The sequence below is a fragment of the Sorghum bicolor genome, chromosome 9 (genome assembly GCF_000003195.3).
Source record: "Sorghum bicolor cultivar BTx623 chromosome 9, Sorghum_bicolor_NCBIv3, whole genome shotgun sequence".
NCBI lineage: Eukaryota > Viridiplantae > Streptophyta > Magnoliopsida > Poales > Poaceae > Sorghum > Sorghum bicolor.
The window spans coordinates 8,165,839-8,187,651 of record NC_012878.2 but is presented as its reverse complement, the minus strand read 5'-3'; the positions used below and the strand labels follow the sequence as shown (position 1 = coordinate 8,187,651).

General features: G+C 45.2%; 3 protein-coding genes and 1 long non-coding RNA gene across 6 annotated transcripts; 1 reads left to right on the top strand and 3 right to left on the bottom strand.

The window, feature by feature from the left end:
* On the bottom strand, positions 1,034 to 3,736 carry LOC8055700 (mediator of RNA polymerase II transcription subunit 1). 3 transcript variants are annotated; one of them, XM_002439359.2, is made up of 4 exons: positions 3,343 to 3,736; positions 2,661 to 3,195; positions 2,226 to 2,447; positions 1,034 to 2,101 (listed from the first exon to the last, which is right to left on the bottom strand). In XM_002439359.2, exons 1-4 carry the CDS (start codon positions 3,402 to 3,404, stop codon positions 1,334 to 1,336), a joined length of 1,587 nt encoding a protein of 528 aa, XP_002439404.2. In that variant the 5' UTR covers positions 3,405 to 3,736; the 3' UTR covers positions 1,034 to 1,333. The 3 variants fall into 3 exon arrangements, with proteins under 3 accessions (XP_002439404.2, XP_021302899.1, XP_021302900.1); XM_021447224.1 differs by having other exon boundaries at positions 1,034 to 2,447; positions 3,343 to 3,722; XM_021447225.1 differs by lacking the exon at positions 3,343 to 3,736 and having other exon boundaries at positions 1,034 to 2,447; positions 2,661 to 3,318.
* LOC110430393 (atherin-like) lies at positions 9,037 to 14,224 on the top strand. Its single transcript, XM_021448057.1, has 2 exons — positions 9,037 to 9,097; positions 13,368 to 14,224. The coding sequence occupies exons 1-2, from the start codon at positions 9,037 to 9,039 to the stop codon at positions 14,222 to 14,224; spliced, it is 918 nt and encodes a 305-aa protein (XP_021303732.1).
* Positions 17,306 to 18,594, bottom strand: LOC110430586. Its single transcript, XR_002447948.1, has 3 exons — positions 18,425 to 18,594; positions 17,935 to 18,249; positions 17,306 to 17,860 (listed from the first exon to the last, which is right to left on the bottom strand). It is a non-coding gene; the product is annotated as an uncharacterized LOC110430586 (long non-coding RNA).
* Positions 18,984 to 20,429, bottom strand: LOC8065889. The gene is made up of 2 exons (XM_021448056.1): positions 20,187 to 20,429; positions 18,984 to 19,656 (listed from the first exon to the last, which is right to left on the bottom strand). The coding sequence occupies exons 1-2, from the start codon at positions 20,427 to 20,429 to the stop codon at positions 19,096 to 19,098; spliced, it is 804 nt and encodes a 267-aa protein (XP_021303731.1). The 3' UTR covers positions 18,984 to 19,095.

The following is a 21,813-nucleotide window of genomic DNA, read 5'->3' as shown; positions in this document are numbered from 1 at the left end:
CGGACCCGAAGCTAGCCTATGTTTTTGTTTGCCAATTAGAAAGCCTAAAGCCTCGTTTGACAGAGCCCATGAGGATTAATTAGTGGTTAAAATCCTTTAGCCCATAATTAATTAATTTTTAATCCATTCCCGCAAAGAGGGCTATTTTTTAACTCTGGGTTCCAAACATGCCTATAGTTGTACACAAAGTATGCTACTACGTGTTTGAAAAAAAAGAGCTTCGATAGAGCTTGGCGGTGAGTGCATTGAGATGTGTGTACTTCTCAATATGAATCTAATGGTCGGCATGTTGGGAGCACGTATCTTCAAGGGCAAAAAAAAATGTCTGCTATGCTTTTTCTACTTTTTTATGTTTAAACGTTTTTGCACGGTACAGATCTCTCAAATTCATGGACCCCGCACTGATAACACTCATCTTTCAAATAAGATTAGCAAGCACAAGTGCTGTTCAATGCTACAAACAAAAACGATATCTAGCCGTGCACCACAAGCCACGCTTGGTGGTGGCATAGGCAGTAGGGCACTTGGGCTGATTTAGACCTGCCTGAAAACTCGAGAGAAGTTTTAGGCCTTGTTTAGTTCCTAAATTTTTTGCAAAATCGACAATGTAGCATTTTTGTTTGTATTTGACAAATATTGTCCAATCATGGACTAACTAGGCTCAAAAGATTTGTCTCGTTAATTCCGACCAAACTATGCAATTAATTTTAATTTTCATCTATATTAAATACTTCATGCATGCGTCTAAAGATTCGATATGATGGGGAATCTGAAAAATTTTGGAAAATTCTTTGGAAACTAAACACGGCCTTAATCTAGATAACAAGTTTACGGAATGCCATAGGACACATAGTTTACTGAGGTAGGAACTGGACTGTACGGGTTGTTTGTCTAGGTGAATTTACAGTTTCTTCATTCATGGTGAGTGCCCTAAGATTGGTATCCACTACTAGCTTTGCTGATTGTATTAACTGGGTGCATCCACAATTGCAGAAACAGTTCACTTAATGCTCTGAACCAGCAAAGAAAGGCATTAAAAACACAATTCAAGAACAGCATGAATAATAAGATCAAGAATTTACATGCCAAGTGCAGTATGAATCAAATTTTCCTCATACACTTTGTTGGCCACTGATAAAAGAAAAGAAAAAGGAAAAAAAACACTAGTCGCATGATTGATCACATTGCAAAAACAAAACCAAGAAAAAGAAAAAAAAAAGGACGAGAACTCGCAAGAACACATGAAAACGCATTCTTATTGCTAATTACTCCTCCAAAGCTCTCGTCGTCTTGTTGGCATTTCCAATGGAGCTTGCTGATCGGTGGTCACCAGTCACCACCTCCTCTGCAAGAACGCCTGCCGGTCGTTCTCGATACCGGCAACCTCCAACGAGCGGTCCATGCGGCCAACGACGGCTGCCCTGAAGCTGAACGCCTCCTGCGCCCGGGCGCCGCCGCACCCGCGCTGCATGCCCACGACGCCGCTCAGGCTGGCGCGGGACGACTCCACGACCACCACCTCGCTGAGCGGCACCCGCTTCCGCGCTCCCCCGCCGCCGCCGCCGGCGCAGCAGGCGAGCTCGGGCCGCTGCTTGGGCGCGCTCTGGGACCGCACCTTGGCCTCCGACGCCTGCGTGCTCGACATGTAGTTCGGGCACCCGTGCAGCGACGGCGAGTTTCCCGCGACGGACTTCGTCGGGGTGGCCGGCAGCAGGTACCGCGGCGTGCTCTGCGCCGTGGCCGGGCGGGCCTTCTCGAGCGCGCACCAGTCGTAGTCCGGGAACTGGCGCGAGGTCGGCACGGCGATGCGCGGCGGTCCGCCGGCGGCGGACAGGTAGCACGGCAGCGGCGACGACGACGCGGGGTTGGCGGCGCACCAGTCCTCGCCGCCGCTGCTGCCGCCGGCGGCGTCGAGCAGCGGTGAGCTGGCCCGGCGCGAGGACGACGAGCGCGACTTGGGGCGGCCCGGGTCCACCTCCACGATCTTGGGGCTCCGGTCGTAGCCGCCGTACGACGAGGACTCGACGCTCGCCGACAGCCGCCGGCTGCTGTACGCCGCCACCCCGTGCTCGCTCCGCGTGTCGTCCGCGTACCGCTCTTGCTGCACGCCGGAGTCGGACGCGCGTCAAGAAACAGTAGAGTGTAAGCATGAACGTACGAACGAACGAACGAACGAACGAACGAACGAGTAGTGAATGGAAGGCGTGGTCCGTCGTCGTCTGTACCAGCGAGTAGCGCGGACGGACGGGCGGCGGGTGGTGGTGGTGGTGGAGGTGCGACTGCGAGAGCGCGGCGGCGGCGGCGCGCCTGGCGCGCACGGCGGCCTGCGCGCGGACGAGCGCCTGCATGCTCTGCAGCGTGGCGGCCGCCTGCCTGCGCACGAGGTAGCCGCGCACCAGCGCCTGCAGCTTCACGAGCGCCTTGAGCGCGCGCAACGCCTTCTTCGCCTGCGCACGCAGAGACGCAGCAGCGATTACAGCAAGAACAAAACAGAGCAGAAGCAGCCGCAGCCGCCCCGTACGAATGCACGAACATGGCGAGGCAGCAGGGCAGCGACACTGTTGGATTCCATTGGATCACAGGGTGTGGATAAGGAGAGAGAGAGAGAGAGAGAGAGAGAGAGAGGAAAAAAAAAGTTGCTGCGGATGATTGACCATTACCAAGAATCCTCGGAACGCCGTCTGGATCCTGACGGCGGCGGCGGCGGCGCGTCCTCCTCCAGCGGTGGCGAGGACGCCGGGCGGCGCGCGTCCCTTGTTTGTGAGTCGGACGACGGCGACGGCCGCCTGCGCCGCGGCGACCGCCGCGTCGGCCGCGGCGGCGGTGGCGGCGGCCACGGCGATGGCGTGCTTGCTCTGCTCCCGCTCGCGGTCCGTCTCGGCGCACGCGGCGGACCTGAGCCAGGCGGCCTCCGCGGCGCGCGCGATCGCCGCGTTGCCCGCGCCGGCCGAGACGACGGCCGCGGCCGCCTCGGCCGAGTCCCGCGACGACTTGCCGAAGCTCCAGCGCTTGGCGGTGGTGGCCGGCGGAGGCGGAGGAGGAGGAGGCTGGTCCTGCTGCTGCTGCTGCTGGCGCCGCCGGTGATCTTTGGTGGCCTGCTGCTCCTTCTTGCCGCCCAGGAAGCTGCGGAACCAGCGCGCCGCCTTGCCCATCGCCGGACGGACCTGGCAGCAGCTAGCTGGTGGCCTGGTTGGCCTGGCCGAGGGAGAGGACACGGCGGCGGTTAGAGTAGCGGTGGTGAGTTTTTGAATAAGAGAGGGAAAAACGAGGGAGGGAGGAGGCCAGGGAGAAGCGTGCGAGTGGCCGCGGGGTGGAAATAAAAAGGGAGAGTGGAGAGGAGACCGAGATAGACGACGCCACGAGCCCACGACGGTGAGGTGAGGTGAGGTGAGGGGCCGGACCATTAGCGGACAAAGCGAAGCATGGGCCTCGCCCACTCATCTCTCTCTCTCTCTCTCTGATCGCCGTTAATTAAATTAAACTAATGATGAAACGGAAACGGATGCATCTCAATCAAAAATATTACAGTTTGGGAGAAGCGTGAAGAGGGAGGGAGAGAGAGATTTTGTTTAGGGGGACTCGAGGTTCGAAAAGGGACAGCGTCAGCCCAAAAAGACGCAAACGAGAAAGGGCCGGCCGGGGTGCGAGAAAGAACTCAAAGAAGACCAGTTTGGGAGCAACAGCTGTAGTAGACCGCATTTTTGGAAACAAGAAGACCAGCATGCAAGTGCATGAGACCGACCGAGACCGAGCAAGGGCCGCCGGGGTGATCTCTGCGCCGTGCCAAAATTACTCATTTACCCTCGCATACAGAGAGAGAGAGAGAGAGAGAGTCTCGCTCGTTATCCTGTTTCAGAGGTTCACAGTGGGAGTACGTGGTGTGGTGGTGGTGCCCTGCCTCCGGCACTGGCAGAGCCCAAGTTGGGGGACGAGACGGGATCGATGGATGCGGCCATCGAATGGGACAAGGCGTCTACGTACTACGCGCGCGAGCATGATCCTACATACAGTACGCACCGATCCATGCAAGTAGCTAGCTAGTTAGCTAAAGACATTAGGACGGATAAGGCCTTGTTTAGTTTAAAATTTTTTGCAAACTGAACAAGTTCTGAGGAGATGAGGAGGACGAGGAACAACTAGCGAGCAATATATGAGCTAGTGACCACCTCGAGATGGAGACGAAGGAACTCGCCGGCGGGACACGGACGCCAGATCGGAATCAAACTGGCAGGGCCCAGCAGGCCGCCGGGGCATCGATCGATCGAGATCAGCTTTCGATCTCGATCCCCACATCACTCACGTCTCACACCACTCACCCACATCACTCGGCCGCTGCTAGCTGCATGCGACGGGTACGGCGACGAGAGACCACCACCGGGCTGCATGCCATGCATGACACTCCCGTGAGCGGAGCGGCGCCTTGACCTGCAGGCCAGCTGCAGCAGCCACGCACCACCAGTCTGCACTGCATTGCATTGCATGCATGCACGATCGGATCGCGAATCCGATCGATCGAGCTAAAGCTGTAGCTGGCCACAGCGAGGAAAAAGGCTACGCTGCTATACACCTACGCTGGTGCACCTGCCGGGCAACGGATGGCAAAGCAAAGTGGGGAGGATGTGGGGTAGATCTTCACCCTTGCAGTCGCACGGACGTGCCCCTCACCTCACGTACGGTCGGAGACGATACCGGTAAAGCTAGCTGGAGTTGTGTCCGAGCTATAGGACTCTACTATGCTTGCAGCCAGCGAGCACGATCACGAGCTACTAGCAGTGCACAGCATGCATGGCAGATGCAGATGCAGCAGGCGGATAAGTAGAGTAGGCGCATAGGCTTGCAATTGATGGATCGCGAGAAAAAAAAAAAAGGCGACCCCAAATAGGAGAGGATGGGTGCGGGAGAAAAAGGCATGCAATGCATTGATGCCAAAAACTTTTTGGTTTTTTTTTGGTACGGTAATATTTTCGTTTTAATTTGGCAATTATTATTCAATTATGGACTAACTAGACTCAACAGATTCATCTTGCGATTTACAGATAAACTGTAAACTAAACGAGGCATTCATCAGTGCCTCGGGGGCGCGGTGCGTTGGAGCAAGCTGGCCGTTTTCCATGACCAGATCGATCACGATGGATGATCATGCATGCCCCTGCCTGGGCGCCGGTGCAAAAGCCAGCCCCCCCCCTGGGTGCGTTTGCACTGTGGTCTGCGTAGCATCCATGCCACGCAACCGCATGGTGGTGGCGTGGTGCATGATGGTGTATGGGCCTGCAGGCACACTGCACGTGCGCGGCCGGGTTCGGTCGTCGTACCAGCAGCGTGCATGTGGGTGCTGCTGCTGCCACTGTACTGTGAGTGGTGGTGGTCTGGTGGTGAGGCTGCGAAGCCATGCATCATGGTACCTTTTGCAATCAGCATGCCGGCCGCCTCGCCGGGGAGGGAGGGAGGGATCGGAGGTGTTTAACTCGCTCTCGATTGATTGCATGGCATATCATGGCGAGGTGGGGATGGAGTTTTTTAGGGTTTGTTCCGTTTTTTTGGAAGGTAGTATAGAGATCTCCCATTCGAATTTGAATCCTACTTGTGCTACCATATCTTAATAATGCTCAACGAGGTACCACGTACGTACGTACGTGTACATGATGCTGTACCAAAAGCACCATGCCACCATGCATGATTACATTTCACCACGTATGCTAGTACACTTGCCGTCCGAAGCAAACCGCAAAGCAAGCAGTTGGAACACATGCATCCAAGGGCCTTTTTGATCAACGGATCTGCTAAAGCGCACTCAAGTGATTTGCCTTTACGGCTTTACCGTATGGACTGACACAGGACGCGCCTACCGTCCAAGGCAAGTTGAAGGGTAATTTTCTTTTTTTTTTTAAAAAAAAAATGAAGGTTCTGTTTGGTTTCTGGAATCGAGAGAAATTGAAATGTTAGTCGTGTTTGACAAAGCTCAGCTTCATAAGTGAAGGGTTTTTTTTTTTTTTTGAAAAAATGAGTTTTATGAGCAACTTTCAAAGTAAAGCTCAGTTATTTTTAAAAAGTTGTTTGACAAAACAGCATCACCAGCAACTTCATGCATAGATGAAAGAAATAAATAGAAGAGAGAGCTAGGATAAGCTATTCTTTTAGCTTCATCCTAACTCTATCTCTATGAATGTAGAAGAAAAATAACTTCACCCATGAAGCTATTTTAGAAAATAGTGTTTAGCAGGAAAAAAACAACTCAGAACAAACTCATGAAGTTGTTTGTGAGTTGTGCTAAATAGGCTCATAATCTAACAATAGAATGTGAAGCACTTTTTTGACATTAGTTTTGATTCATGGGATCCAAATAGGCCTAAATAGTTTTTTTAATAAAAAATTGTAGAGCTGGGAATTGTATCAGAAAAAATGCAGAAATAAAATCCCTACCGGCAATCCTCACTAGTTGGCCACTGAACACTACTACACAAATGATTTTACAAGATGGTGCCATTTTATTAATGGAGACGGTCACAAAATTCAACTGTCTTGGTTAATACATACAATTAACGGAGACCGGCATTTTTATATTTACTGAGGCCTGAGGCCGACACTTTTGGCCGCCTCCTAAAATCATTTTATGGAGGAGGACGTATTAAGGCAACCGCCTCCACAAAATCCTCTATTTTTTGAGACAATTATCTTAAAGCAACCGTCTTCAAAATCCATTTCCGGTGGCGGGCACACTATAAATCCCGCCACAAAAAATATTGGCCCAATCCTAGCCCAAACCAAAGCCCATATCTGACGACTGGAGGCCATATCTTGGCAGGGCACGCGATCCAGGCAGCAGCGAGCAGCGGCGTCGACGATCGTAGATGGGCTTGGTCGGCCCATGGATGGGCTCAGCAGGCCTACCACAAGATTTTCTTTGTGTTTTGTTTTCTATGTTTGATTAACCGAGGCGGGCAAGAGAAATTGCCTTCGTTATTCTTTCATTAACCGTGACCTTTCATTAGAGGCAGTTAGCCTTGCTTGTCTCGCAAAAGTTTTATGTAGTAGTGGAACTACTAATAGTCGCGTCATGTCCACTTAGACTTAGGGGATGTTTGGTTGCTAGCTATAGTTTACCACAAAGTGTGGCAAGCCACAAAAAGTGTGGCTAGCAAATTGGTTGCCATATTTTGCCATGTCTAAAGGAATCTTGCCACACTTTTTAACTCTATGACATTAATTTAGAGCCCAAGTAATCGTGCCTAAGCTTAATTGTCAACAAAACACTTGCCAACTTGGTCAAACTTGTCTAAGGTAAAGTATGACAAATTGTGGCTACCAACCAAACAGCCCCTTAGTTTGTGCTGACAGACCTATGAGTAGTTGAATTGTCAATTGACATACTTATCGATGGTAGAATAACTAATCAGTTCTGTATTGGATACAACTTCGTAAATACAAAATTAGTACAAAAACTTTTGTAAAAAATAGTCTATCAAATCGAGATCTCTAACTTTGGTTTTTGTAATTTCTTCGTCCAAGTTTTTTTGAACACTTTAAATTTCAAAAATATGAAACCTTCAAATAAAAATTTAGTACCATAAATAATTCAAATAAAAAAGTCATAAAGTACAAAGTTATAGATCTCATCAAGAACTACTTTGATTCTTGCATTTGTCCATTTGTGTTGGTTCAAAAAATTTGAATTTTTAAAAATTTAAAATATGAGAACTTGAAACAGAATTTTGGGACCGTAAATGATTTGAAAGGAACAAGTCATCGACTACAAACTTATAGATCTCATCAAGATGTACAATTTTGGTTTTGGTCATTTCCTCCAACTGAGTTGAGTTCATTCAAACAATTAAAAAAAAGAATTTCAAAATATGAGAATGTCAAACATTTATATTTAATTAAAATAATATGTAAAATGCATAAAAAATCTAACTAATTTATTTAAATGGATACTACATTTTTCAAAAAAAAATGGTATCGATTTCATGTTTTTTATTTATAAATAATTATTTATGGATTTAAGATATTTATTTAGTTATAATTTAGTTTTATTTTTGAAAAAAAAAATCTATACTCGAAACCAACTTTTGAAACCAGGCAAGGGCTAAAATTGTCTGGTTTTAATTGTTGATGAAGTGGCTGCGGATGTCGTGGGCCGGGCAGGTGCGGTTCATGATGTGTTGGGAGGTAGCTCTCCCATGCATCTCGAGCCCACCCACTGGCCCTGTCCGCAAGAACCTGTATGCGAATTCGATCGCAAAGGTAAGCTTGATGAGCATGCATCCGACCCGACCGAGACGGGTGCCGGCGCAAAGCAAGCCGATAACGCAATGATCACCATCATCATCGTCATTGATCACCGCAAAAGCAGTTGGTAGCCTGGTAGTAGTAGTAGTAGTAGGCAGCCAGCTCCAGGTCCTCGCTCCCGCTGTCTAGCTGGACGCATGGATGGATGCGTACGGAGTACATGCACCAACATCAGGGGGTCGCCAGTCGCCTGACTCGTCGGTCGGTCGTCGGTGCAGCCGGCAGCCCGGTTTGGTCACGAGGACACGGTCGAGTACTCGAGCCTGCATGCAGGCAGCCAGTACTGTAGGCCGCTAGGCCCAGCTGCTGCCATGCACGCAGCTCGCTTTCTTTAAAGGCCTTGTTTTAGTTCTAAAAATTTTTATAAAATTTTTTAATTCTCTGTCACATCGAATTCTACAGTAAATACATAAAACATTAAATATATTTTTAATTTTGTAAATAATCTATATTTAATACTATATATATATATGTTGAAATATTTAATGTGACAAAAGTTAAAGTTTAACCCAATGAACCAAACAGAGCCTACATTGGCCATGCAAGGGCAGTACCTAGCTGTGTTGCAAGTCTCAGCGCAGTTCGTATGCGCAGGGAGACAAGCTGTACGTACGTGGAGAGAGGAGCTAGGATATACAGGATCATGGATAGGATTGGATTAGATACGAGAGGACGTATAGTAATCCGCTAGCTGTAGGCGCTCTGGCGAGTACTGCTATACCCTCCAAGCTGCCGGCTCCTGGCAACGCCATGTTGCCGCCACCGCCAGCGCCACGATTCAAATTCACCGCCGCCGCCGCCGTTGAGCACGGTATGAGCACGAACGCAGTAGCTACTCCAGTATAATATACTACTGAGTATGCATGCGCGTGCACGTGGTGCCGATTGATATTGCAAAACTATGGTCTTGTTTAGTTTGTTACATGAAAAGGTTTTAGGGACCGTAACACTTTTTTTTTGTATTTAATAATTATTGTCTAATTATAAATTAACTAAATTTAAAATATTCGTCTCGCAAATTTTAAATAAATGTACAATTAGTTATTTTTTTTATTTATATTCAATGTTCTAAACATATGCTGTAAATTTTGATATGATTGAGAATCTTGAGAAAAAAATGTTTTTAGTTTTTAGATGAAATTAAACAAGGTCTAACAGTATTCCGTTTTATTTATGCAGTGACAGCACCACCACGGCGTTCAACACGTGTGTCGCGACGGCTTTCCTGGGGCCGGACGTCCGGTGCCGGTGCTGCTGCGCCTGCTCGGCTGCGCGCCCCCGTGCCGTACACAATGGCGAGTGGCAACCGCTCCTGCAGCTGCTCGCACCGTTCATAAATAAATACATATCTCTGTTTTTGAGGAGTTATTTTCTCTGAAATTTAACTAAATATATATATATATATATATAAATATTTATTATATATAATATGTATCATTAAATTAAGTATGAAATATATATATTTTATAATATACATATTTGCATATACAAGATACATTTCTAGTCATTCGAAAAGCGGGACGTTGGAGCGAGTAAGATCCTGGAATCTTTTTTAAATTCGGAGGGAAACACCAAGACAACTACGCTGCGGAATTGCAGAGCCAACCAACCCCTTTTATTACCCAAAATTAATTAAAAAAATTCCCTGTAAACCCCATGGCTGGATACAGATCATGATCCATCCAAGATCGAGAGCGTCTGCGTCTCTGGTTAATTAAATCATCCACATCCAGAGAGAGACTGTTGAAAGGCGGGCCATGTTAAAAAAAGGAATCTTCCCTGGCGACACCGACGTCAGGTGACGGCACGGTCGGTTTTGCAAAATTCCCCGGCCTGCCACCGCGGCGCCCCCACGAGATGCCCCCCCCGCCTCGGCCCGCGTGATTCAAACAGCCAGCGCTGCCACTGTCCAGGGGTACGACGGTCATTGCGCCCCCACCAGGTACCACGACCACACCTGCTGACGCAGGCACGCAGGGTGGGGCCCTTCGCGACACGTTTCGACCGCCCAAACATGACGTCCTACGGCGCCGCGCGATTCCTTCTACTCCCCCGTAATAAAAACTAAATAATACTAACACTCACCTTTTAGTTTCAAAAAAAAAAAACACTCACCTTTTCATCAAGACTCAAGAGTAAACCTGTTTGGAGATGAATGTTTATGATTACAAATAAAACTATTAGATGAGTCTCATAATAGTAATTCAAAGTAACACTATTTGTGATAAATTGGTATTGTTTTCTATAAATTTAATCAAACTATAAAAAAATCTTAACTTGATCCATCCAAACCAATTAGTCCATAGACATAACATAGATCTACCTATGAATCTAGAAATGTTAAACCATCTCATATTTGGAAAGGGGGGAGTACATATCTGTAAATATAATTTTATTAAATATATTTAGGAATCGATAATTGATATTTCCACTTTTCTAAAAGAAGCGTGTATCTCGCTTATTGAGGAATCAAATAATTTTAGATTTAATTAAATATATACGCAAAAGTACTAACATTTATGATGTTCGATAAATATCATTATATTAATCATATAATATATTTTCATCATAAATGTATTTGAATACACAAATATTGATACTATATATTTTAAAAGAGTTTGACTCTTCGAGAAATGTAGTGTGTGTTTATTATGGACGGAGGATGTACGTAATTGTATAGTTTTTTTGTGAGATGAATGATCAAACATATGAATGTTTGGCTTAGCACAAAGCTAATGTGATATATAATATAAAAATAAGAGGTATTACTTTTAAAACTCTGGACCCCTTTTTATGGTGCATGCCTTTTTTTTTTTGACGAAGTGGTGCATGCCCTATTGTTCGATTATTGGAAAAAAAAAACATTAGGGATTGTAGGACGTGATGGATATTTAGCCCATGGCAGTTTTACATTAAAAAAATATTTAGCCCATGGAAAAGCCTATTTATGAAACTTGACCATCTAGGTATAGTATTAGGGAAATGAAATTGTCCAGCTAGCTATCCTCGCGTGTGAGCATTGCAACGCTCATGTCCGTGTCATCTTCCTCATTCTTCTTCTACTTCTAAGGATTTGTTTAGATGTGAAAAGTTTTTGGATTTTGACACTGTAGCAGTTTCGTTTTTATTTGGCAAATATTATCTAATCATGGAGTAATTAGGCTTAAAAGATTCGTCTCCTGATTTACAGATAAACTGTGTAATTAGTTTTTGTTTTCATTTTTATTTACTGTCTCATACATGTACCGTAAAATTTGATTTGACGAAAAATCTTTAAAAGTTTTTATTTTTTGGTCAACTAAACAAGGCCCTAGTCATCCGGTTGACGACGGTCAGTTTGAGCTTTTATCCATCGTGATTCGTGACCCGATCGCTTGGGACGAGGTTTATTGTTCCGCGGAGACTTCCCATCAGTAATGACGTGCACAGGGCAGCAGCCCATAATGGTTGTCTTTTCGTCGTTCGCTTGTCTTATAAACATATTTTTTCTATCAATTAATAGTATTTTTCTCTTATAATAAATTAGTAAACAATATTTTTAATCATAACTTTACAAACCAGCGCGTCAAAGACATTTAGAATAGTATCAAAATAGATTATGGGGTGATACTCTATCTCAAAAGTAATGTTGTTATGGGATGATGCCGATTAAAATTTTCTTATCTAACTAGATTTATATATTTGATTGTCTAGAAAATCTATTATAAAAAAACAAAGATACATGTCGCGTGAGTTTATATATATGTATGTCTAAATAAATCTATTATAAAATAATAAAGGCACATTGCGAAGGGCACGACCCGTCTTCCACGTTGCATCTCTCCCTCCCATGCCCCTCCTTCGTCGCCCCTCCACCACCAACGGCTCCCACCGCCCGCTGACCATCCCACCTCACTGCCACCTCCACCTTGTCCTCCTCTAAATACAACGTAGCGCGCCGGCGACAAACTTCATCCTCATCTTGACTCCGCCCACACCACTAGCTATCCACCTCGCCATTCCATCACCCGCTCCTCGACCCCTACCCACTCTAACCCCAGGGCAAGGTGCCAATAAGCTCACCGCGATGCCCCGACTGCCAACCCTACCCGACTGGTAGTCCCCCACCGACCATCCAACAGTGCGCCCACTGCCCTTCAACCCGCCACCGTATTTTTGTCACGACCATCTCCGCCGAACTTCCTTGTATAACAACTGGAGATGGTAACCCTTACCAGTTACCTTGCTGTCGCTGGAACCCAAGCAACCGCTAGCTTCCTTGTCTCTGGCGTGGGCACTAGCGTAGGATCGAGAGGGAGATGTGCAGAGGGGGAGGGGGGTTTACACCATTGTGTGACGTCTCGATGGGTCGCGTATTTGGCTTTGAGTTATAAAAAATTATCTTTGGTATTAATTATACATTATAAATATTAATATTTTTAGTATATATGTAATCAAAGTTTAAAATATTTGACTTCATAGAAAGTAAAAATGGCACCTTTAGGTCTTGTTTAGTTGGTGAAATTTTTTTGGGTTTTGCTACTGTAGTAATTTTGTTTATATTTGATAATTATAATCATAGACTAATTAGACTCAAAAGATTCATCTTGCAAATTACAGACAAACTGTGTAATTAATTATTTTTTATCTACATTTAATACTCCATGCATATGTCTAAAAATTTAATGTGACGGAAAATCTTAAATTTTTTTAGGGATTTTAGGGTGAACTAAACAAGTCCTTAATAGAAGGAACGTATATGGTGGAAACCACAAACTTTGTGAAAACTCATGCAAACCACGACAAAAAAGTCGTCTAAATTCACTAGAAATGACACATGTAGATGATATAATGATACACAACCTTGAACCTTGTAAAATATCTTGTCCAAACTTGAATTAGTTTGTGAGATATAAAATAACAAATTTCTAATAAATCTTGTAGACACTTTTCTGGTTTGAAATTTGTTACTTTTATATCTCTACTATAATTGAAATCTTCTCCAGCCAAATCTCTCCTACAAGATCAACGACTCACAGCACATATCCTACCGATTTAACGGCCCAGATTAGAAGTATGATCACGACCTTACACACCCTCAGCCTCGCGTCAATCACACATCACACAAATTCACCACGCGTGCGGCTCCGTCGCCCGCCACGAGCGCGAGCCGCTCACCCGGCCGCCGCTACACACCCCGGAGCTGCGCCGCCCGCCGGAGCTGCGCCAGTCCGCTCGCCCGCTCGACCTCACAGCACGCTGCCCGACCATCGCCCGCCCCCCACCGCCTGGCGCGCCTTCCGCCGCGAGCGCGGCCGCAGCTCACCCGGCCGCCGCTGCTCGGCCACCGCCCGCCGCCCGGCGCACCGCCGGCCACAAGCGCGACGCCCGACGCGTGTGCGGCTCCGTCGCCCGCCGCGAGTGCGGCCGCAGCTCACCCGGCCGCCGCTGCTCGGCCGTCGCTGCCCGCCCCGGTGCTGCGCCCCCCGCCGCGCTCGCCGGAGCTGCGCCAGTCCGCTCGCCCGCCCGTCCTCGCAGCGCGATGCCCGACCAATGCCCGCCACCGCCCGCCGCTCGGCGCGCCGCCGGCCACGCGTGCACCTCTCGACGCGCGTGCGGCTCCGTCACCCGCCGCGAGCGCGGCCGCAGCTCACCCGGGTGCCGCTGCTCGGCCGCCGCTGCCCGCCCCGGTGCTGCACCGCCCGCCGCGTCCGCCGGAGCTACGCCAGTCCGCTCGCCCGCCCGTCTTCGCAGCGCGCTGCCCAACCATCGCCCCCACCCACCGCCCGGCGCGCCTCCCACCGCGAGCGCGGCCGCAGCTCAGCCTGCCACCGCTGCTCGGCCACCGCCCGGTGCGCCGCCGGCCACAAGCGCGACGCCGGTGCTAGAGTCGCGAGACCGTCGTCGTGCTCTGTACGTCCGTCGCCGTAGATGGAGAGAAGGGCATCTATGCAAATAGAAACTTTTTACCGTGTTCAATTTGTAAAACTGCTAGGGAGAAAAATTTTCTGATTTGAGTTTGATTAATTACGAGAAAGTTTTATGTTCATTTTGCAAATAGTCCCAGAAAAAAAACACGCTTATGGTGATTTTACCAAGTTAGAATACTATAAATCATTGGAGAGAGATCTTTTTTTGACTTGCCAAATAAAATAGCAACTTGCTAAAACTAATGATTGCCAAATAAATCTTCATATCATAGCAGTAAAGAGGGTGACTGCTGCTTTCTTGACCATGGTGGCATAGCAAGCGAATCCCCTATCAACTTGAGAAAATTCCTGATTTTTTTTCATGTTGCATTTGATTGTTCCATCTATTTTATCTTCCATAGTTCCTGCTTCAGATTAGTAAAGAAGTAATATCTTGTCAATGGCTTTAATATTTGCATGAGTTTGTTCATGTAGTATGTTATTTCACTTGAATAACAGAACCAGTTTGATGTGAGAATAGATGAGGCTCATTAGATGAGGCTCATTAGCTTTTTCAGTCTAATTCACCAGATTGTCACATCAATTTATCAAGACTTGGAATGGTCTCAGTTTGAGTATTTGTGCGATACAATTATACAAATTGCTTATAGTAAAATATTCTATCTGGTGATTGCTAAGTTTTGACATAGTAAATGTGTTCCTGAATTACAAAAGTTGGTGCTAATTTAGTCTTCAGTATTCAGGCCTTAATTTGTGGTTTTGCTCCTGGTTCAGTATTCAAGACTGAAAATTTCTTGGAACTTTGATGAACTTGGCAGATAGTCCTACCAGCGTGAGCACCAGCCAAAAATAGAGAGAATAAAATGTTACACACTAACTTTATATGCACCCTTAATTTATGATGGGAGAATAAATAAATTCTATCTATATGTCTCCTATCTGGAGAAGTTTTGTACAATGATCTAGACCATCTCAAACTTCTAAATTACAGGAGTATTTTAATTTTCCTTTAGCCTTGTGTATAATTTAGTGTTTGCTTGTCTTCTTGGCATTGCGTGATAGACTGAAGATTGGTGCCTGATTTTGTGAGGCATTTTTTGTTTTATTCCTTTAATCGATCTCTACAATTTTGTTTTTCTTGCTTGTTTGTCCAATAAGGCAGGTATACGCCTACACTAACTACAATCAAGTATCTCAATTTTTATGGACTTGTTACCAAGATTACAAGACAAATGATGGGCATTTGTAGATCAGCTGTGTTTCTCAACTTTTCTACATAGTATTTGTTAAAACCAAATGTATGTTCCCAAATGAAGTACCGTAATTTTCATATAGACTTTTTTTGTTAGTGGGGTAAGTTTGTTTTTTAGTTTTATAATTTATTTTAGTTTTGTATTTTTTTTCTAAATGTCACCGTAGCGTTAGCACGGATAATATACTAGTCTTAATAGTTCTCTTAATAGAATGGGAACCGGGGAAGTACTACGTTATAGTTGGAGCAGTACTACTACTACTTGAGGGGATCCGCTAATGAGAGGCATATCTGGGACATGGTCATGTGTATGATGTCAGTACGTGTACTGTAACTCATCAACCAGTGCACCTTTCGGCTCGGCTGGCCTGTGGACGCCTCGGAGGCCGTGCGGTGCGGCCGGAAGTGAGCTCAACCCGAACGGCTGCTCCGGCGTGGTCGACCAAGCGGATCACGGGGGTGTTCGGCCGTGCGGTGCGGCACTTGAGGAGAGGCCGTGGGCATCCATCATACCACGCGTGGCTTCGCGTCGCGCACCAACCTGCCGCCGGAGGCCGCACTCCATGCCGCCGTCGCGCGCGTGCCCCGGCCGTGCGCCGCGGCGCGCCACGCACGCCTGGCCGTGGCCTCCGACTCCGGGGAAAAAAGGAACTTGTACTTGCTGCAGAGCATTATTATGCCGCGCACGTGACGTGACGTGAGCGAACCAACCGACGGTTCGGGGCGGGACCCGGGAGGAACGAGGAATGCAGCAGCCTCCACGAGTGTTTGTGTTCCCTCCCCCCTGTGATTATGCCGGTCGTTTGAACTGACGACATTCATTGTTTGCCGTACAAGTGACTCATTCGGTTTTGATTTGTTTTCACTCTTTGGTTTGATTTGATTGAAGTCTCCTCCTATGCCTTGTTTAGTTTCCCAAAAATTTTACAAAATTTTTTAGATTCCCCGTCACATTGAATCTTTAGACGTATGCATTAATTATTAAATATAGACGAAAATAAAAACTAATTGTACAGTTTGGTCGAAATTAACGAGACGAATCTTTTGACCCTAGGTAATCTATGATTCGACAATATTTGTAAAATACAAACGAAAGTGCTACAGTGTCGATTTCTCAAAATTTTTTGGAACTAAACAAGACTCTACTGAGAAATCATCATTCGTTTCAATTCAAAAAAGAAAAAAAACACTACCGTACCACGTGGATTCCGGTTCTGGACCTCGGCCCATGGGCCCCTGTGCGTGGCGAAATGATTCCTTCTCCACGCTAGCATGCTCTTCTACTTATTTTAGCCCACTCAACCATGCTTTATTCCTTATTAAACAAACTTATTCTGTTCAGGTAGAGTTTAGATTTGTTCAATGAAATTCTTATGTGTACAGAGTTTTCAATGAGAAGCTATGGCTAAACATACTGTTCGCTGTTTTATTATGAGAAAAAAACACTTGTCTGACAGAAAAAGTACGACTTATAACACAAGCGAACAGAAGTATGACTTATACTGGGTTGAAGTGGATTGGAGTGGAATTAAATTTAGGGCCTGTTGGTAGAGCTCCAGTTTTGCCAAACCAGCTCTGGAGCTGTTGCTCCACCACAGAGCAGCTCTAGCGTGGAGGTGTGTTCTTAATTTGGTGCCGAAGAAATGTGTTTGGCAAAGATAACAGCTCCAGCTCCGCAAACAACTAATTTGGTTGGATTTCCCTCTTTTGCCCTTGGTTTTTTCTTTTTGTTTTTTTTCTATGATGTGCTGCTAACGCCACTCGTGCATGCTCGTGCATGGCGTTGGGCTGCTTTGTTTTTTTATTAATCAGACGAACATGCCATGCATTTGAAGATGCCATCCAATAGAAACTAATTAAAAAACTTTGATCATTCGAACATGTTAACACACATGAATTGTTCAAACGCTAACCCAACATCACTAATCCATTACAAGCTAGTTCCAACCAAGAGCGAGAGATGTGGCAAGTTCATCCCGAAAAGTATCCATACAAGTGGCACTGGCTTCCGCAGTAGATGTATCTGATGCGTTAGCTGGAACGACATATCGTTTGTACCGGGTCGGTATTGTAGGCATAAAATTAGGATCACGATCAAACCGAGCAAAGTCCGCATCCTCACTGTTATGCTCACGAATAAAATTGTGGAGGACCATACAAGCAACAACTATCATTTTTTGCTTCCACATGGGGTAGTTCCCCATCTTGTATAGAATTTGCCACTTCATTTTCAATAACCCAAAATATCTCTCAATCACATTGCGAATAGATGAATGTTTACGATTGAATTTTTCCTTTGGAGTTCTAGGTTCCATACCTCTATGCCACTCGGGCATATGATACCTCTCACCCTTGTATGGAGCTAGATAACCAGAGCGATTAGGATACCCCGCATCGACAACATAATATTTACCTATACATGAAATAAAAAATATTAACACACTTCGATGGTCAATGCAAGTAAACTAACTAATAAAAAATATTTACCTTTTGGAGGATGTGGAAATATTTCCTTATCCACACTCAATGCATTGTACAGGACACTTGTGTCGTGCATAGATCCCGGTTGGCCCGTTGATACATATGTGAATCGCATGTCAAAATCACAAACTGCTAAAACATTTTGGGTGGGTACCCTGACTTCCCAATATACCTCACTTGCTCCTCTGGTGAAAGTGAAACACGGATATGTGTGCCATCAAGTGCTCCAATGCAATCTTTAAAATATGGATACGCTCGCTTGTCATCCCTTATCCTCCTATGCATCGTATGAAAATTTGGATCTTTTGGCCTAATGAAATCCTTTGCCATGTCCATCAAACAGAAAAGAACATTTTCAAATTTCCTACTAATAGTTTCACCTGAGTGCTTGAATCTATTTTGACATTTTCTGTTGGACTCATTTCCCGAACAAATGAACAACAAAATGCCTAGACTCTCTTCAATTGACATGTGCACTGATGGTTTGAGCCCATACCTCTCAACCAATAACTTGTGGAGGTCGTCGAAAATTTCTGGGCTCATGCGCAATTGGCTATGGCATTCTCCTGGAGTGCGGAAAAGCTCCAACATATACCCCATTCCACTAGTTGTAGATGTCCTTGTAGGGTTTTTAGTAAGAAACATGTCAACATATATTTGTCCAATCATAGCACCTCCTAAGACTATTTTAAAAAATACCTCATTCTCCTCACTAGAATCATCGCTAGACATCTGCAAAAAATCAGAAAAAATCTATATAACTTGCCAGCATGTCAACATATATTTATCCAATCATAATTTGTTGTCCATGACACATAAAAAAATTCACAGCAATATCACAGTTGCTTTTCAAGTAACTCAAATTTCCCAATCAAATATACAAGATTTTGCACTCCACTTCTTTCAGCATTAGAAGGTTGCGGTAGTACTAGTAAAAATAAATAGAAAATAGAACTTGCTGTCCACTTCTTTCAGCATAAACGTGTTCACTTGCAGATTCACTGGATCATCACAGATTCCACAAATATTGCCCAAGAGAGGTATAACTTGCCAGCAATAACATAGCAATATAAGTTCACAGCACAATAAATAAGTTCAAACAACTAAAAATATGAATAAGTTCACATAACACTAGACTGAAACACTAGACTGTAGTTTCTATAATTATCACTTTGAAAACAGCATGTCGAACTTTCTCTTTAGCCAATTGAACCTAGCCTCGTCGGTGGAAAAAGTCATGAACATTTCCCTATGTTCTTTCTTCACAAATAACTCAGTTGCCGCATAGTGCTCATCACTCCCCTCAGTAGCCCCACATGCAATGAGATGAGTCATGACTTCTCCAATTGTGATCCCCACTTGCTTAGAAGCCACAAAAGCTTGAGCACTATCTGATATCTTGGAAATATGATCTTGTATAACAAGTGCAGTGCTAGACTTGGGTTTCTTGTTAGGTTTTTCAAGAATAATATGAGCCTTTCTCTTAGCAGGTGTAGGAGAGACTTCCTCATCAACATTATCGAAGTCATTATCATGCCCCATTTCATCCTCTTTACCATTGTCCAGATCGATATGATGGGGTGCATCTCCACTAGGAGGGATGATGGGGTTGGACGACATAGGATTCCAATGATCTATCTCTTCATTTATGATGCTCCCAAACATAACCTTCAAATCATCTTCATTTTGGATAGGTCTATTCTTAAATTTCCCGACACCAGGTATCTCCTAAATATGTAGACTAAAGTAAGAAATTGTATTACATAAAAAATTAAAAATAAAATAAAATATAAGACGCTCACTTGTTTGATTTTTTTCCACCACTCGGCATCCATGTTGATATCCCTTGTCCCAATTCCAACCGGTTCCAGTTTGTTTCCTCATCAATTTTCTCCATGCACCAAAATCAACCTTCAACTTGTCCCATTTGTTCTTAAGTTGACTTTTTTTCAACATAATACCAGTACACTGAAAAAACCTATCATTCACCTCGGTGTAGCCCACATTATTCAAGTGTGTGTTTGGCCTATTTTCTTTTCTAACTTGTTCAGCAAACAACGAGCACACAACAATGGTATACTGATCATTCCAATCAATATGATCACCCTATGCATGATTTCCAAAAAATTGAATCAAATTTCTACAAATTTCTATAAAAAAATAAATAAATTCCTACAAATTTATATAAAAAATTGAATAAAATTCCTACAAATTTCTATAAAAATTGAATAAAATTTTGACATGCGGGGAATTTATACCTCATCATCCCTTGCCCTTTTGGTGGTCGATGGAGCACGTTTCCTAGGCTGTGCACTGGACGTAGCTGATGGTTGGGACGCCAAGAACGATAACGCAACATCCGGCACTCCCTGTTGTCGTCCATGGCCCGTGCCGTCAAGCACATGGTCGTTCGCTGCGCCATGGCCGCCCAGACTGGCTCCTGCGCCATGGGTTTGTGCATCCAGGCTGGCCGCTGCGCCCAAGCTCGGAGAGGAGCCCATGGCCGCGCCTAGGGTTGCTGGTCGAGGAAGTCCGCCCCTTGGCGCGGTTCGAGAAGGAGGATTTGAGGAGGGGAGATGGTCAGTAGGGGGCGGCGGTGGTGGAGGATGGGGAGGACGTGCCATCTCGACGGCAACGACGGTGCAGGAGGCGAGGTCGCGGCCGTGACGGGCGGAAGTCCAGGCGGCGACTGGACTCACGGGAGTTCCGTAGCTATCGTGAGCTTCCAGGCCATCCGGCGTCGGGTGGAAAAAAAAAGAAAATGAATCGTTATGTTGTGTACTGGATGGCAAAGGTGGGTAATTTTCTTCAACTCCACGCCAGATTACAAAACCAACAATTGCAGAGCACCCCCTCACCCACTCCGTGGATTTGGTGGAGTTGGGAGCTGCTCCATGTTTTTTTTGGATCTGGAGTTCCTGGAGCTGAGGTGTTCGGCTAGTAAAAATAGGAGCAGAGCTGTTTTTTTTGGATCTGGAGCTGTTTGGAGCTCTACCAAACACGCCCTTAAGTTCAATTCCATTCCACTTCAACATATATAGATTAAAGTGGATACACATGTATCCAAACAAAGGTCGTAGCTGGTTTTCGAAAGGATGTAATACATATGAACCGTATGATTGTCCAATCAAGTTTATGAACTCCCTCCATATAGGATTTAGAAGTGGTTTAGGACAGAAACACGTCTACAAAACACAACTTTGACGTCTTATTTTTATAAAAGTATTTAGAAAAAAGATATGTGTACTTTTATAAATTTTTTTTAAGACAAATCTATTCATATAATTTTCACATTTGCAAACTCAACAATTTCAAAGTTATTGATGATTTATATTCCCAATGTTTGACTCAAAGCTTGTCTAAAATGACTTCTAAATCCTATACGGAGGGAGTGTGTTATTATGTAAAAAAAGAAACAAACCGTTTACATGTCCAAATTTAAAGCAACCATGAATACAGATATGGAACTTATAATGCTTATTAATAAGGTCGATGTTTAAGTGCGAATCGCTGCCAGTGTAAATCGTTCTTGGGCCCCCAAACGATACCGCTTCAAGTTATGGGCTGGGCCGAATCGGCACCAAAACGTCCGCGATCCAACTCAAGGTTGCCACGGTCCTTCATTTGATAGTCTCACATTTCTTTCGCTGAAATGACGCATCCAGGTATTTTAATTAAACTAGCAGCCACAGAGAACTCTACTGATAGATAGGAGTATTATATGAATAATACCGCTAAAAAAATCGGCAGATCAAAGTGAGAGATAACAAATGAGCATTATCTCTTTGTCATCCTTTGTCGTTGTTCTCTAAAAAAAGAGAACCAGTGAGGCTGCTATTGCAAGTCCAGTCTCAACTTCACCAGCAGCCTCTATCGTCACTTTCA

Bases quoted from the DNA above. Each gene is read 5' to 3' on its own strand.
- LOC8055700 (XM_021447224.1), bottom strand. From the start codon at position 3,404: ATGGTCCGGCCCCTCACCTCACCTCACCTCACCGTCGTGGGCTCGTGG. The intron at 3,196-3,342 runs GTCTCCTCTCCA...TCCCTCGGCCAG, and splicing joins TCGTGGCGTCGTCTATCTCG to GCCAACCAGGCCACCAGCTA. The intron at 2,448-2,660 runs GTAATGGTCAAT...CTGCGTGCGCAG, and splicing joins CGGCGTTCCGAGGATTCTTG to GCGAAGAAGGCGTTGCGCGC.
- LOC110430393 (XM_021448057.1), top strand. From the start codon at position 9,037: ATGTTGCCGCCACCGCCAGCGCCACGATTCAAATTCACCGCCGCCGCC. The intron at 9,098-13,367 runs GTATGAGCACGA...ACACACCCTCAG, and splicing joins CGCCGCCGCCGTTGAGCACG to CCTCGCGTCAATCACACATC.
- LOC8065889 (XM_021448056.1), bottom strand. From the start codon at position 20,429: ATGGGCTCCTCTCCGAGCTTGGGCGCAGCGGCCAGCCTGGATGCACAA. The intron at 19,657-20,186 runs GTATAAATTCCC...CTACATATTTAG, and splicing joins AAAGGGCAAGGGATGATGAG to GAGATACCTGGTGTCGGGAA.